Source organism: Ascaphus truei, chromosome 5 (assembly GCF_040206685.1).
Source record: "Ascaphus truei isolate aAscTru1 chromosome 5, aAscTru1.hap1, whole genome shotgun sequence".
In the NCBI taxonomy this organism is placed as follows: domain Eukaryota; kingdom Metazoa; phylum Chordata; class Amphibia; order Anura; family Ascaphidae; genus Ascaphus; species Ascaphus truei.
The window spans coordinates 305,278,286-305,293,082 of NC_134487.1; the positions used below are offsets into that span (position 1 = coordinate 305,278,286).

General features: G+C 51.0%; 1 protein-coding gene across 2 annotated transcripts in view; it reads left to right on the top strand.

Annotated features, from left to right (window-relative positions):
• Positions 1-14,797, top strand: part of RERG (RAS like estrogen regulated growth inhibitor) — a 161,216-nt gene that overhangs the window by 7,009 nt on the left and 139,410 nt on the right. For both annotated transcript variants that reach the window (XM_075603036.1, XM_075603034.1), the window contains exon 2: positions 2,255-2,416. In XM_075603036.1, coding sequence (XP_075459151.1) covers positions 2,356-2,416 — 61 coding nt within the window. In that variant the 5' untranslated portion in view covers positions 2,255-2,355. The remainder of the gene's footprint in view (positions 1-2,254; positions 2,417-14,797) is intronic.

Below are 14,797 nucleotides of genomic sequence, written 5' to 3' on the forward strand. Positions count from 1 at the left end.
GACAGGAGGGGGGGGGTGACAGTGGACAGGAGGTGGTGTGACAGTAGACAGGAGGGGGGTGACAGTGGACAGGAGGGGGGTGACAGTGGACAGGAGGGGGGTGACAGTGGACAGGAGGGGGGGTGACAGTGGACAGGAGGAGGGTGACAGTGGACAGGAGGTGGGGTGACAGTGGACAGGAGGGGGGGGACAGTGGACAGGAGGGTGGGTGGGTTGCTTAAAATTTGTGGGTCCCTCCTCTCCACTCCCCCTGTATGTTTCTTTGCTCCCCTCTCTCTCCGCTCCGGCCCCCCCCCCCATGCGTAGCTCCGGTCCCCACCCTACAGTGTCTGACACACACAGTGACACACACACACATACAGTGACACACACACACACACACACACACACACACACACACACACACACACACACACACACACACACACACACACACACACACAGTGACACACAGTGACACACACACACACGTCACCTCTCCTTCCGGCCGCCGCCATCTTTGTTACACCGCGAGGGAGGAAGGGGGTCCTTCTGGGGCGCCGCCATCTTAGGTGCCGCGTGGCAGCTAAAGGCTGCCTGCCCATTGCCTGTCCGGCCGTCGGGGAGGGGGGGGAGGTGAGTGGAGCACACCGGGGAGGGGGGAGGTGAGTGGAGCACACCAGGGAGGGGGGGGAGGTGAGTGGAGCACACCGGGGAGAGGGGGAGGTGAGTGGAGCACGGGGGAGGTGAGTGGAGCATGGGGGAGGTGAGTTTAGCACACCAGGGAGGGGGGGGAGGTGAGTGGAGCACAGGGGAGGTGAGTGTAGCACACCGGGGAGGGGGGGAGGTGAGTGGAGCGCACGGGGGAGGTGAGTGGAGCACGGGGGAGGTGAGTGGAGCACACCGGGGAGGGGGGAGGTGAGTGGAGCACACCGGGGAGGGGGGAGGTGAGTGGAGCACACAGGGGAGGTGAGTGGAGCACGGGGGAGGGGGGAGGTGAGTGGAGCACACCGGGGAGGGGGGGAGGTGAGTGGAGCATACCAGGGAGGGGGGAGGTGAGTGGAGCACACCGGGGAGGGGGGGAGGTGAGTTGAGCACACCGGGGAGGGGGGGAGGTGAGTGGAGCACACCGGGGAGGGGGAGGTGAGTGGAGCACACCGGTGAGGGGGGGAGGTGAGTGGAGCACACCGGGGAGGGGGGGAGGTGAGTGGAGCACACCGGGGAGGGGGGGAGGTGAGTGGAGCACACCGGGGAGGGGGAGAGGTGAGTGGAGCACACCGGGGAGGGGGAGAGGTGAGTGGAGCACACCGGGGAGGGGGGGAGGTGAGTGAAGCACATCGGGGAGGGGGGGAGGTGAGTGGAGCACACCGGGGAGGGGGGGAGGGGGGGAGGTGAGTGGAGCACACCGGGGAGGGGGGGAGGTGAGTAGAGTGCACGGGGGAGGTGAGTGGAGCACGGGGGAGGTGAGTGGAGCACACCAGGGAGGGGGGAGGGGGGAGGTTAGTGGAGCACACCGGGGAGGGGGGGAGGTGAGTGGAGCACACCAGGGAGGGGGGAGGTGAGTGGAGCACGGGGAAGGTGAGTGGAGCACACCAGGGAGGGGGGAGGTGAGTGGAGCACACCGGGGAGGGGGGGAGGTGAGTGGAGCACACCGGGGAGGGGGGAGGTGAGTGGAGCACACCGGGGAGGGGGGGAGGTGAGTGGAGGGAGGTGAGTGGAGTGCCGGTGGGGTGATGGAGGTGAGTGCGATGGGGGGGAGGTGAGTGTGATGGGGGGGGGAGAGGACAGAGAGGTGAAGGCTGCAGGTGAGGTGTGTTGGGGCCGGAGGGTAAGGGAGCGGGAGATGAGCCTCCGGGACCGGCGGGTAAGAGAGCGGGAGGTGTGTGTGTGTGTATGTGTGTGGTCACTCCGCCTCAGGCCAATGAGAGGTGTGCGGGGGCGGGCGGCCCAAGGGACCAATGAGATTTCCCCTAGGGACACAGGAAGATGCAGACAGGCATACAGTGCTTTCACTAATATATAATATAAAGATAAGATGCACACACTGCTGGGCTCCGTCAGTTCTTATTATAGTTACAACGTAAATATCAGTGTTGTTTGGATGTTACAAAAACCAGATGAAAATTGGAAGGTACAATGTGATAACTATATCGGAATTAATCTCCGGGGGAGGCCTGCGTGTAGGGTGAGGCCTCCGAAATACATGCACATTTAAATGGGCTTGTTTTCAGTGTTTTTATATTCATTTTGTTATTTGTGTCTCACTTTTGTTTAGATTGGTTGGTCCTCGTGAAGTCGCAATGAAATGTTGATGCCTGAATTGCAAACAGAGAACCTGCATTTAACCCATTGAATCCCGTTTAATCTTCGGACAGAATGGCTAAGAGCGCAGAAGTGAAAATCGCCATCTTTGGAAGAGCTGGGGTGGGGAAATCAGGTAATCCCTTCTCTATCGTGGCATTGCTTGGTAATCTAGGTATATATTACTGCGTACACAGGCAGAAAATAATAATAATAATAATATATTACGTTTTATTTAATACTAGCTGAGAGACCCGGCGTTGCCCGGGATGTAAATGCGTAATAGGTAGTATTATTTATAAATCGTGGAACAATAGATGACTATTTGTTGTAAAGGTTTCATAATAATGTTGAAAAGAAAGATGGAAGAAAATGTAATACGATGTTGTAAAAAAATGGTTTATTGTAAACACACCACAGTACAATGTATATTTTGGTGACATAAGTGATGTGAAAATGTGAGGCGTGTGTCTTCCTAGGGTGTGAGGCGGCGGATGGGTGTTCATTACGGGTGGCGCGTGGGTAGTGAGTGCTGGCTGTGGGTTGGGGTCCTGCTAGGGTGTGAGGCGGCGGGTGTGTGGCGAGTGCGGGTGACAGCTGGTCAGTGATATTGTTGCGTAGGGGCAGGATGCGGCAGGTGTGTGTCGAGTGTGTGGGTTGTCTGTTGAATGCGTGCGGCGGGTGGGGGGAGGTGGGAGGTGGTGTGAAGGGGGAGGAGGGGGGAGGTGGCGTGAAGGGGGAGGAGGTGGGAAGGGGAAGGGGGGGTGGAGGCGGTGGGAAGGGGGGGGGAGGCGGTGGGAAGGGGGGGAGAGGCGGTGGGAAGGGGGGGGAGGCGGTGGGAAGGGGGGGGGGAGGCGGTGGGAAGGGGGGGGGAGGCGGTGGGAAGGGGGGGGGGAGGCGGTGGGAAGGGGGGGGGGAGGCGGTGGGAAGGGGGGGGAGGCGGTGGGAAGGGGGGGGAGGCGGTGGGAAGGGGGGGGGAGGCGGTGGGAAGGGGGGGGGGAGGCGGTGGGAAGGGGGGGGGGAGGCGGTGGGAAGGGGGGGCTGAGGCGGTGGGAGGGTTCATTTACAGTACTTATGTGAGCATCAGCAGAGAGGGGAATGCTTGTGATGTGTTCCCGAGACGATAGATATCGCCCCTTTTATTGATGCATTTGTATGCATTTCTGCATTCTTTTCCATGGTAGGGGGCCGGTAATGACCGAATTAGTATATTATATTTACCAATATGTTTACTTTTCCTTCCCTAGACTTGTGGGTCTCATTGTGAAAGACTTTTCACATTTCTAGATAGTTCTTTGATTTGTCATTTTCTGTGGTTGTTAAAAAAACGGATATTTGTGGGATTATTTAACACAATCTATAATCTATCAAATATAACGCAGCAGAAGCAGCAGAACTGGATGGGTTTTCACACACTTTGGAGCCAGATGACTTTGATAAATAACTCGTAGTACTTCAGCTTTGGCCCAAGAATGAACTATAATAAACCTGATATTTTCACTTTTTCACTTTTTCACATTTACATCACAATTTTTTTACATCATTTACTCTTATAGAACGCACTTAATTCACGCTACTTTTTGTTTCTGTTTATATATATATATATATATATATATATATATATATATATATATACAGGCACTGTGACTCATCTTTGCCTGAATCTGCGCCAACCTCCGGCGCCGTCACGTGACGTCACACTATGCGCCGTATTCGCGCATGTGCAGTGTGAACCGAAGCCTCATATAGCCTATATATGTAAACACATAGTAGTGTGCGCGCAGCAGCGACACTCACAGGTGCCTGGATGTACTGCACAGTACAGATTATACAAATGCTGCAATATATCTGCCCATTACATCTACAGGCAAATCATTTGTCTCTAAAGACCAATAAAAACACAACCCCACACATAAGGGCCCATCAAAGAACCTAGGGGAATAAAAATTAAAACCAATGAGGCATGTGCATAAGATATATGTGTCACCAAGCATCACCAACATATAAACATCTAATACCACCCACTGTAACGTGAAAAATAGTGATGAAATATAACCAAGACTCCTGAAGAAATCCTAAGGGAAGAAACGCGTAGAGTGAAGGTGATTCACAGCCAGCCCGCCAAACCGGAACTCCCGAACTCTCACTGACGTCACGTCCGCCCTGCTGGAACGCAGGAGTGAGACGCACGCCGAGAAGAGGGAAGGAAAAACTGCACCAAGATACCGGAGGCGAGATGCATTGCGTATCTAAATGCTTTTAAATAGCATACATCATGTGAGTGTAGTGTTATATTTTTAACCACTTAAATACAGTTTTTAAACAGATCGCGCTATGTTGGCTTTTCTGTGTTTAACCATTTAAGGAATATATTCCCACACCGAGGTCCCAGTCAGCTTATCATCACTGCAGACATATACCCAAAGATACCTTTACGTACACAGTATCATCCTCACACTTGTGAGTATAAATAACAGCAGGCTTAAAGAAGAATACCTACTTATTTGTCACAATACTGCACCATCAGTTTTATTTTTTATATCTCCACATGTTTGCGCTTCCCTTTGATCACCACGTCGCCATATTCACCTGGGATTGAGAGAGCAGTCCTGCACTGGGTCACAGCAGCATTCAAGGATTTGTTTGTATCACTTATATTTATTCAATTTATGGTTTATATGTTAATATTGGATTAACACCTGTTTAAAGCTTATAATAGAGCGCCACTTTTGATATATCACGTTTTGCACTGGCCTCAGGAACAGGGAAGCCACAGGGACAGGCAAGCCACGGGGAAGGCTCAGGAACTAGAGCACAGGGTGGCCAGGATCACAACTAAACGTATACAATGCCCAGGCAGGGTCTGGAAGTGCCATTTAAGCCCTTGAACAGGTGCACCCAATATAGCAGGCTGCCAGTAATCAAAATGGCCACAGCAGCCAGGTAAGGACGGGCTCCAGCCAAAGCCTGGACTGGAACCCTTATACACAGACACTCACCTCCCAATCCGACACTCTTACGTGTCCTGATCTGTGCAATTTAATTACTGTTTCATTTCAGTTGCTGTTTGTATTGTGTGGAGTTAGAACAAGTACTAGTATATTGAAGTATAGTAAATTGTAAGCATTTATAACTCAATAGTTGGAATAATGAGCAGGTTTGAGAGTGAGCACACCGCTGTGTGAAGTGTGAGTAAGCGGTCTCTTTGGGGTCTAAGATTTCTGATCTGAAGCGGCAACTTGCAATATTGAGGAATATTGATAATCTTGAAAGGAGTTTAGTGCTCACTGAGTAGGCCCGGGCTGGGACGAGCGGAGATTTCATTGGATGATATGACACTGGGGTTTTCTGTTTGCCTTCCTCTGGATCAGTATACTGTAAGTATAGATATAGGATAAAGTATCTTTCATCTAAATTTAGCATTAGTTGAACTTGATGGACATATGTCTTTTTTCAACCTCATCTACTATGTAACTATGTAACTATGTAACTATGTAACTATGTAACTATGTAACTATGTAACTATGTAACTTGCTGAAGGGTTTAAACACATGAACACAGAGAGCAACACAGACAGAAACAGAAACACAGAGAGGCAGTGACAGAGACACAAAGACACACACAGAGACAGACACTGACATTTACAGACACACACACAGACAGACACTGACACACAGACAAACAAAGTGACAAAGACAGAGACACAAACTCAATATCGAGCTCTGCACTGCCGGATCGTGACGAGGATTCTGCTCCAGATCAGACAAATCACAGAGCCCACGGAGATCCTCACACGCTATCTCGCTGATGCTTCTTTGTTGGGGTAGTGTAAACTTAACAGGTGAGGAGATGGCAGCCGGGCCCTGGTCTCATGGGAGCCCGGGCCCTGGTCTGATGGCAGCCCGGGCCCTGGTCTCATGGCAGCCCGGGCCCTGGTCTGATGGCAGCCCGGGCCCTGGTATCATGGAAGCCCGGGCCCTGGTCTCATGGAAGCCCGGGCCCTGGTGTGATGGCAGCCCGGGCCCTGGTCTCATGGCAGCCCGGGCCCTGGTGTGATGGCAGCCCGGGCCCTGGTCTCATGGAAGCCCGGGCCCTGGTCTCATGGCAGCCCGGGCCCTGGTCTGATGACAGCCCGGGCCCTGGTCTCATGGCAGCCCGGGCCCTGGTCTCATGGCAGCCCGGGCCCTGGTCTGATGGCAGCCCAGGCCCTGGTCTGATGACAGCCCGGGCCCTGGTCTCATGGCAGCCCGGGCCCTGGTGTGATGGCAGCCCGGGCCCTGGTCTCATGGCCGCCCGGGCCCTGGTCTCATGGCCGCCCGGGCCCTGGTCTCATGGCAGCCCGGGACCTGGTCTCATGGCAGCCCGGGCCCTGGTCTCATGGCAGCCCGGGCCCTGGTCTCATGGCAGCCCGGGCCCTGGTCTGATGGAAGCCCGGTCCCTGGTCTGATGGCAGCCCGGGACCTGGTCTCATGGAAGCCCGAGCCCTGGTCTGATGGCAGCCCGAGCCCTGGTCTCATGGCAGCCCGGGCCCTGGTCTCATGGCAGCCCGGGCCCTGGTCTCATGGCAGCCCGGGCCCTTGTCTCTTGGCAGCCCGGGCCCTGGTCTGATGGCAGCGCGGGCCCTGGTATCATGGAAGCCCGGGCCCTGGTCTCATGGCAGCCCGGGCCCTGGTCTGATGGCAGCCCGGGCCCTGGTCTCATGGCCGCCCGGGCCCTGGTCTCATGGGAGCCCGGGCCCTGGTCTCATGGGAGCCCGGGCCCTGGTCTGATGGCAGCCCGGGCCCATGTCTCATGGCAGCCCAGGCCCTTGTCTCTTGGCAGCCCGGGCCCTGGTCTGATGGCAGCCCGGGCCCTGGTCTCATGGCCGCCCGGGCCCTGGTCTCATGGCCGCCCGGGCCCTGGTCTGATGGCAGCCCGGGCCCTGGTCTCATGGCCGCCCGGGCCCTGGTCTCATGGGAGCCCGGGCCCTGGTCTCATGGGAGCCCGGGCCCTGGTCTCATGGGAGCCCGGGCCCTGGTCTGATGGCAGCCCGGGCCCATGTCTCATGGCAGCCCAGGCCCTTGTCTCTTGGCAGCCCGGGCCCTGGTCTGATGGCAGCCCGGGCCCTGGTCTCATGGCCGCCCGGGCCCTGGTCTCATGGCCGCCCGGGCCCTGGTCTCATGGCAGCCCGGGACCTGGTCTCATGGCAGCCTGGGCCCTGGTCTCATGGCAGCCCGGGCCCTGGTCTCATGGCAGCCCGGGCCCTGGTCTGATGGAAGCCCGGTCCCTGGTCTGATGGCAGCCCGGGACCTGGTCTCATGGAAGCCCGAGCCCTGGTCTGATGGCAGCCCGAGCCCTGGTCTCATGGCAGCCCGGGCCCTGGTCTCATGGCAGCCCGGGCCCTGGTCTCATGGCAGCCCGGGCCCTTGTCTCTTGGCAGCCCGGGCCCTGGTCTGATGGCAGCGCGGGCCCTGGTATCATGGAAGCCCGGGCCCTGGTCTCATGGCAGCCCGGGCCCTGGTCTGATGGCAGCCCGGGCCCTGGTCTCATGGCCGCCCGGGCCCTGGTCTCATGGGAGCCCGGGCCCTGGTCTCATGGGAGCCCGGGCCCTGGTCTGATGGCAGCCCGGGCCCATGTCTCATGGCAGCCCAGGCCCTTGTCTCTTGGCAGCCCGGGCCCTGGTCTGATGGCAGCCCGGGCCCTGGTCTCATGGCCGCCCGGGCCCTGGTCTCATGGCAGCCCGGGCCCTGGTCTGATGGCAGCCCGGGCCCTGGTCTCATGGCCGCCCGGGCCCTGGTCTCATGGCAGCCCGGGCCCTGGTCTGATGGAAGCCCGGTCCCTGGTCTGATGGCAGCCCGAGCCCTGGTCTCATGGCAGCCCGGGCCCTGGTCTCATGGCAGCCCAGGCCCTGGTCTGACAGGAATCCCACACCAGGATCTGTTACAGAATAAATGTTGGGTTGTTGTGCTCCCTTGTCTGTTTCCCGGTGCCTTTGTAGGTATGGATATTTGTTATGGTGTAGTGGCTATAATGTACGTAGCGCTTTGCAAAAGAGACAATACAAGACAGGGAATTTATATAATACAATGTGCAGCAAACATTAACGCACACAATAGGAGAGAGAATTACAAAGTGTTAGGAAACTTACTGATAGTATTTGTAGGAAAGGATCACTCCCAGATCCAGGAAGCCCCGCAACAAGTGCACATCCACCCCCCATCGCTGAGGGATTATATCAGAAGTAAGTAGGGGTGGCATCCAATGGACTTACGTTCAGAAAAAAGTGATCTTCTTCCGGGTGGGACTGAAGCGCTGATCACCTCTTTTGTACAATAAACTCTTTATTTTTCTGAACATTAGTCCATTGGATGCCACCCGTACTTCCTTCAGGAAACGTACTGAGAGAGCGGGGGGAGGAGTAAGTGCCGTGGGTGGCAGTGTGCGTGAGCACAATGTTGCTAAGGGCCTCTGTGTGTGTGGGGAGAGACATGAGCCCATGCTATTACACGGCTTCATCAGAAATGTGTGTTTTCAGATTTGATTTGAGGGTGGTAGGAGAAGGTGTTTGGCATACTGTATACCAGGGGTGCGCAAACTTTTTTTTGTGCCCCCCCCTGTCTGATCTCCCCCCCCCCCCTTCTTCCACCCCTCTCTCCCCTCTTACCTTCTCTCTGGTATCGGCGGCGTCATTTAAGGTCACGACGCGTTGCCATTTTGACGCAGGATTGTCAAGGCGACGCAGCGCCAGAAGCCACCGAAGAGCAGGTAAGGGGGCGTCACAGAGGCCTCGGCGCTCACCCGGCATTTTATTTAAATGTTGTGGGGAATGCATGGGGCTTCTGAAAGCGCCGCGCCCTCGCCACCAAGAAAATGTTGCGCCCCCACAGTTTGTGCACCTCTGCTGTACCCCACCTTGAGTCTTACCACATTCCTGTATTTTGTTATTCAGCTGTTAAATGGCTTCCCTGTTCTGAAGAAGGTTATCGTCGCATTCATGTTGAGTTTGTCTTTTCCAGCAAAATATGTTCATGAAATTGTGCAAATCCATTTATTGTACAAAAAAAGTTATTTTTAAAAATAAAAAAGAAACCTATTGTGGACACTTGCCTAAGTCTGAAAACAGATGATCAGAGCTGCAGTAGTTTAGTTAATGTTAGACGTGAGCGTGTGTTATAAACATCAGCCTTTGGTTTTAAGCAGTTGGAAGCGCTTACACTTGACAAGACATTAGGAACCTTTCATTTAGGAGCTGTGAAGGATGTAGGAATGGAAAGTGGAGACGCTGTCAGTAACCGGCAAACACTGCATGTCGGAAACGTTTGGAAAGAAACAATCTACAATCATTTTCTTTAACAGGGAACTGCAACTCTTATATTCTTAAAGTCATCTTCTCAATTGATAGCAAAAGTATGTTCCAGATACAGTACTGCAGTTGAAAAGTGATTTAATTAATTAATAAGTAACATGACTTAAAAACGTTAGTAACAGGCTCCTATTAAACCTTTGTAATATCCGATTCCCTTTTTTATTTCACTTCGCTAGATTTTAGTTTCAGACTTATAGCTAGTACCTTACGTACATGACGGCAAAGTGTCCACTAGCAGCATAGAGATACTTTCTGTACATACTGTAGAAGGTTGAGATGTATTGTATGTCTTTATTAGTATAGCGCCATTAATGTACATAGCGCTTCACAGTAGTAATGCACGTGGTAATCATATAAATAACAGATAATAAACAGATATAAATAACAGGTCATGGGAATAAGTGCTTCAGACAAACGTAACATTTAGGAAGAGCAGTCCCTGCCCCGAGGAGCTGTAACATTTAGGAAGAGCAGTCCCTGCCCCGAGGAGCTGTAACATTTAGGAAGAGGAGTCCCTGCCCCGAGGAGCTGTAACATTTAGGAAGAGGAGTCCCTGCCCCGAGGAGCTGTAACATTTAGGAAGAGGAGTCCCTGCCCCGAGGAGCTGTAACATTTAGGAAGAGGAGTCCCTGCCCCGAGGAGCTGTAACATTTAGGAAGAGGAGTCCCTGCCCCGAGGAGCTGTAACATTTAGGAAGAGTAGTCCCTGCCCCGAGGAGCTGTAACATTTAGGAAGAGGAGTCCCTGCCCTGAGGAGCTGTAACATTGCATTAATAATATTATCATTGCTTAGAACCAATTGCCTTTTGGATTCACATATTTGTTCAATATTTTGCTGTTGAATTTAGTTTACAGATTTTTGCTGCTGAGTCTGACAGGGAGGGATGTGGAGGGATACGTAACATTACCACGGGAGATAACGAGATAATGTAGGCAAATCCCGTTTGTTTCTCTCTTCTCCTGTAGCTTCAAAGAACATGTGGATATATTTCGTAAAGGTTTTTTCCTAAACTAAATGTTCACTTTGATCTTTTAGTAGAAATGCTACATGCCTTTGGCGTGTGCAAAGCCCAGATACAATGTAAAAGAGAGCTACATTTTCTATTTTCATCAATTCTATTAATCTGTAATAGGGTCAAATTCCATGAAAAGTACAATGCATTGTATTCAAGTGAGCATCTTTGTATATAACAGCTGGAGCATCAAAAGGCTCCTGCAGTGAACTGCAAGGAACTTTTTGTAGGCATCGACATCATTTAATTGACTTTTAACAGTAAAATAACATGGGGTTGCCACTTATGAAAAGAACACCTGTACACATGAATATAATTTGCTTTGTTTAGGAGGTTCAGTTTTACAAAGCACAATTGCAGTCTTCTACCTAACCTTTTACTAATGTACAGTATGTAGCACATGTCCCCACCCCCTTCCCTTCTGGGAGAACTTGGGTAGGCTACTGCTGATTAAGTGCTGATTGCCTGCGAGGGAACAGGAGTGATGAGTTGCCCGTGATAGTGTGGGGGCACAGGACAGTCCTTTTGAGGATCCGCTGGTTCTTCTCCTCTTGGTGTCAGCGCCCCCAGACATAGTGGGTTCAGCAGAGCTGAAAGCAGTCCCACCATGACAAACTTTACCCCCAATACCTGAGTCCAACAGACTGCCACCACATCAGAAGTATAAATGAGGATGGTCTTTATTGTAGCAGCCACTGCCGGTGTCATTACAGCGTATGCTTCCGTTGATAGGATAGATTTCTGGCTTCTAGATGGTACTGGCCTGCGTTTAATATTGAGGCCTGGCTAAAGTAGCTTGTTGCCCTCAGACCATAAGGCTGAACACATGTCTCCCTCCCAGCCAGGAGTAAACGTCTCCAACACTCTCCCACCCCATGCAGGGGCAGGCTGGAAACCAACTGAAGGTCTCACCCCATAAGGGGCTGAATTTCAATCTATAATTTAGGCACTTCCTTCCTGAAGCTCAAAGAGGGAGGGCCCAGTATCTGTACCACCATTGGCTATCACAGATCCCTGTGTCATCTCCACTCCTGTCACTCAGGAAGTCAGCATGAGAATGGGGGAAAACCCCATGTGACAGCCTGTCACTGTCTACATCTTATTAGAACTTACGTGACAGGGAAGGTAGAGAGATAGCTGGACCAGCCATGGCTATTTGTATATATCAGATTAGAGGTTGTGATCATTTCAATGGAACACAAATAGATAGTACAGTAGTAGTGGGGAGATATATGTACAAATAATAGATGAACATCACGCTTTGCTGAATCTGCGTCTGAAACGGGTAACTGAAGAATGACGACCAGGATAGAATTGTAACATGTGCAAATCTAGTCATAAAATGTATAAATCACGAGTCTGAGAAACAAAGAAAGAATGGGTTTCCCAGATCTGGCGAAAACATAAAGACTGTTATGCATATTCTCACAATTATTCTTTGAAAAGTTGCAATCTAGAATCCTTGGTGAAATTAGAGATCAGTGTTATTGTATCTACAAATTCGTCATTTATCTTTCAATCGCTGTAAAGTGCAGGTGTGATAATGAGCCGAGAAGTGGAGTGTAACAAACACGGCATGTTTTAGGGGACTTTCAGACCCTCTCACTGACTGCCCCACACCTCTGGAATGCCCTTCCTCTCAACACCCGACTAGCACCCTCTCTATCCACCTTTAAGACCCACCTTAAACCACAACTGCTTAAGGAAGCATATGAGTAGCTCCATGGCTGATATTGTACACCTCATAGATAAACCTTGGCTCCCTGCAGACGCACTTACCAGAATTCCCTCCTACTGTCTCTGTACGTTTTACCTACCTACCAATTAGATTGTAAGCTCTTCAGAGCAGGGACTCCTTTTCCTAAATGTTATTTTTATGTCTAAAGCTCCTTCCCATGATCTGTTATTTGTATTATTTGTTATTTATATGATTGTCACGTGTATTACTGCTGTGAAGCGCTATGTACATTAATGGTGCTATATAAATAAAGACATACATACATGAGGGCTGCTTGATAAACAGGTACTCACTGCCCCACTACAGATAAGTGGCAGAGTATTAAGAACAATGACATGTAAAACTTGGCACTCCATGCTATGGATAGTGCCAGGGTTTGCCGTCGTGATGTTGGCATGCTGCCTCCCTATATATTGTAGTTTGAGGCAACTGTTTGGATGCTTTAGACTAAATCAAAGTTACCCCTTAGTCTGGACTACTCCCAAGAAAAGATTTTCTGGTCTAAAAGAAGGAGGCTGCCTGCTCTTTATTACACAGATGTCAGGTTCTCGCTTACAGTACCTGCCTGGGAAACAGATTTACTTTTTGGTGAGATCCTTGTTTAGCCACTAAACGAGTGATCCAGCGATTGTGAGAGAGACACATTTCTCTTTATTTATAATTACAAATCCAATCTGTTTTAATATTCTCTTACTAAACATTTCTCATCCACATCTAACGTCAAAGTTCTTAATTAGTTTTCCGTTTTGGAAAAATATTTCTGATTATTTCTTTTTGTTGCCATTGTGTTTTTCTAAAGATTGCTTCCGAACAGACTCGCCTCCCACTCCTCTCTTTCTCTGATCTTCACATTACACTCGCAGTTAATTAGAGCCCCTGGGTAGTGCCAAACATAACTCATATCTGTTGTGCACTGCTTGTGATTGGTTGATGCTGCCTCACAGTTAGGCTTTCAGGCAAAAACTGACAATTTCAGAATGAAGTCGTAAATTATGAAATAGCCAGAGAAGTTATTAGATGACTGAATATTTCCCTTCATTGCACTATTTATATAGCTAAGGGGTTATTCATTAAACTGATAAAAATGCATTCAATAATTACTTTGTGGGGTGTGCTACTAAATTATTAGCGAGACGCAACCAAAACCACAAACATGAACCTCCTCCTGGGAGTACCCCTATAGCCCAACCCTCTCCCAACACTACCCACAATTTTAAATTTGGCCCAGTATCCGAAGAGGAGATTATACAAGCGCTCCTCAAACTAAAACTAAGCAGCCAATGTGGACCTGGCTTACGGCATTCTAAGTTCCTAAGACTTGGTGCCCCATCCATTGCCAAACCAATTGCTTCCATAGTCAACTCTATCCTGTCTGCAGGCCATATCCCTAAGGCCAAGGCCCCGCTGCCTCAGTCAGCACGCCCGCACTGCATGCAGGCGGTGCTGATAGGCTCACCAGCGCACCACGTGACGCGTCACCGCTCGGGATCGCAATCCTCTTGCATCCCCTGGCGGCTGACGCGTCACAGTGCATAGTGAGCCTCGTCGGAAGGAGGCAGCGGGGACAGACAGGCATGAGGTAAGGGGCTGGTGGCCCGCGCCCACGCAGCCGTTTGTGTGGCCGTCCGCAGCGGGTCCTCAGCCTAAGACCTGGAAAATTGCCAGAGTTGTCCCAATCTTCAAAAGTGGGGACAAAAACACTGTCTCAAACTACAGGCCAATCTCACTTCTCCCAATCCTATCCAAAGTCATGGAAAAATGTGTTCACTCCCAATTAAGCGATTACTACACCAAGACAAATTTCCCTAACCAGTTCCAATCTGGCTTTTGCCCCAAACACTCCACCGTAACTACCCTGCTAAAAGTTTGCAATGAGATCCATTGTGGAATGGAACGGGGACTGTTGATACTTATACTGCTGATCATGATATCTTGCTAAACAAACTCCAGAGCTCTGGAATAAGAAAGCATGCTTTAAACTGGTTTCATTCAACCTATCAGGTAGATCTCAACATGTGTCTATCTCAGGCTCTAACTCCAACCCCTTGGATATCACCTGTGGTGTCCCGCAAGGCTCTGTTCTGGGGCCCCTACTCTTCCCAGTGTTCATCAATGATCTTCCCACAGCTTTAAGGGAGCTTCTATACACATGTATGCAGATGACACAATCTTAATGCACACAGCCATAGCCTCTCCGACCTTGAACACGTAATTCAATCCGACTTTTTGAGGCTTGAAAATTGGATTTCCCAAAACAAACTGTTTTTAAACACTAACAAGACTGTAACAATGGTATTTGAGACCAAGGCTACATTTCTAAAGTTATTAGATGACGACTGAGCTCCAGATCAGAATCAACGCTAAAACCATCCTGTTACCAGTTTTAAATACCTGGGCATATGGTTTGACGCCCATTTGACAT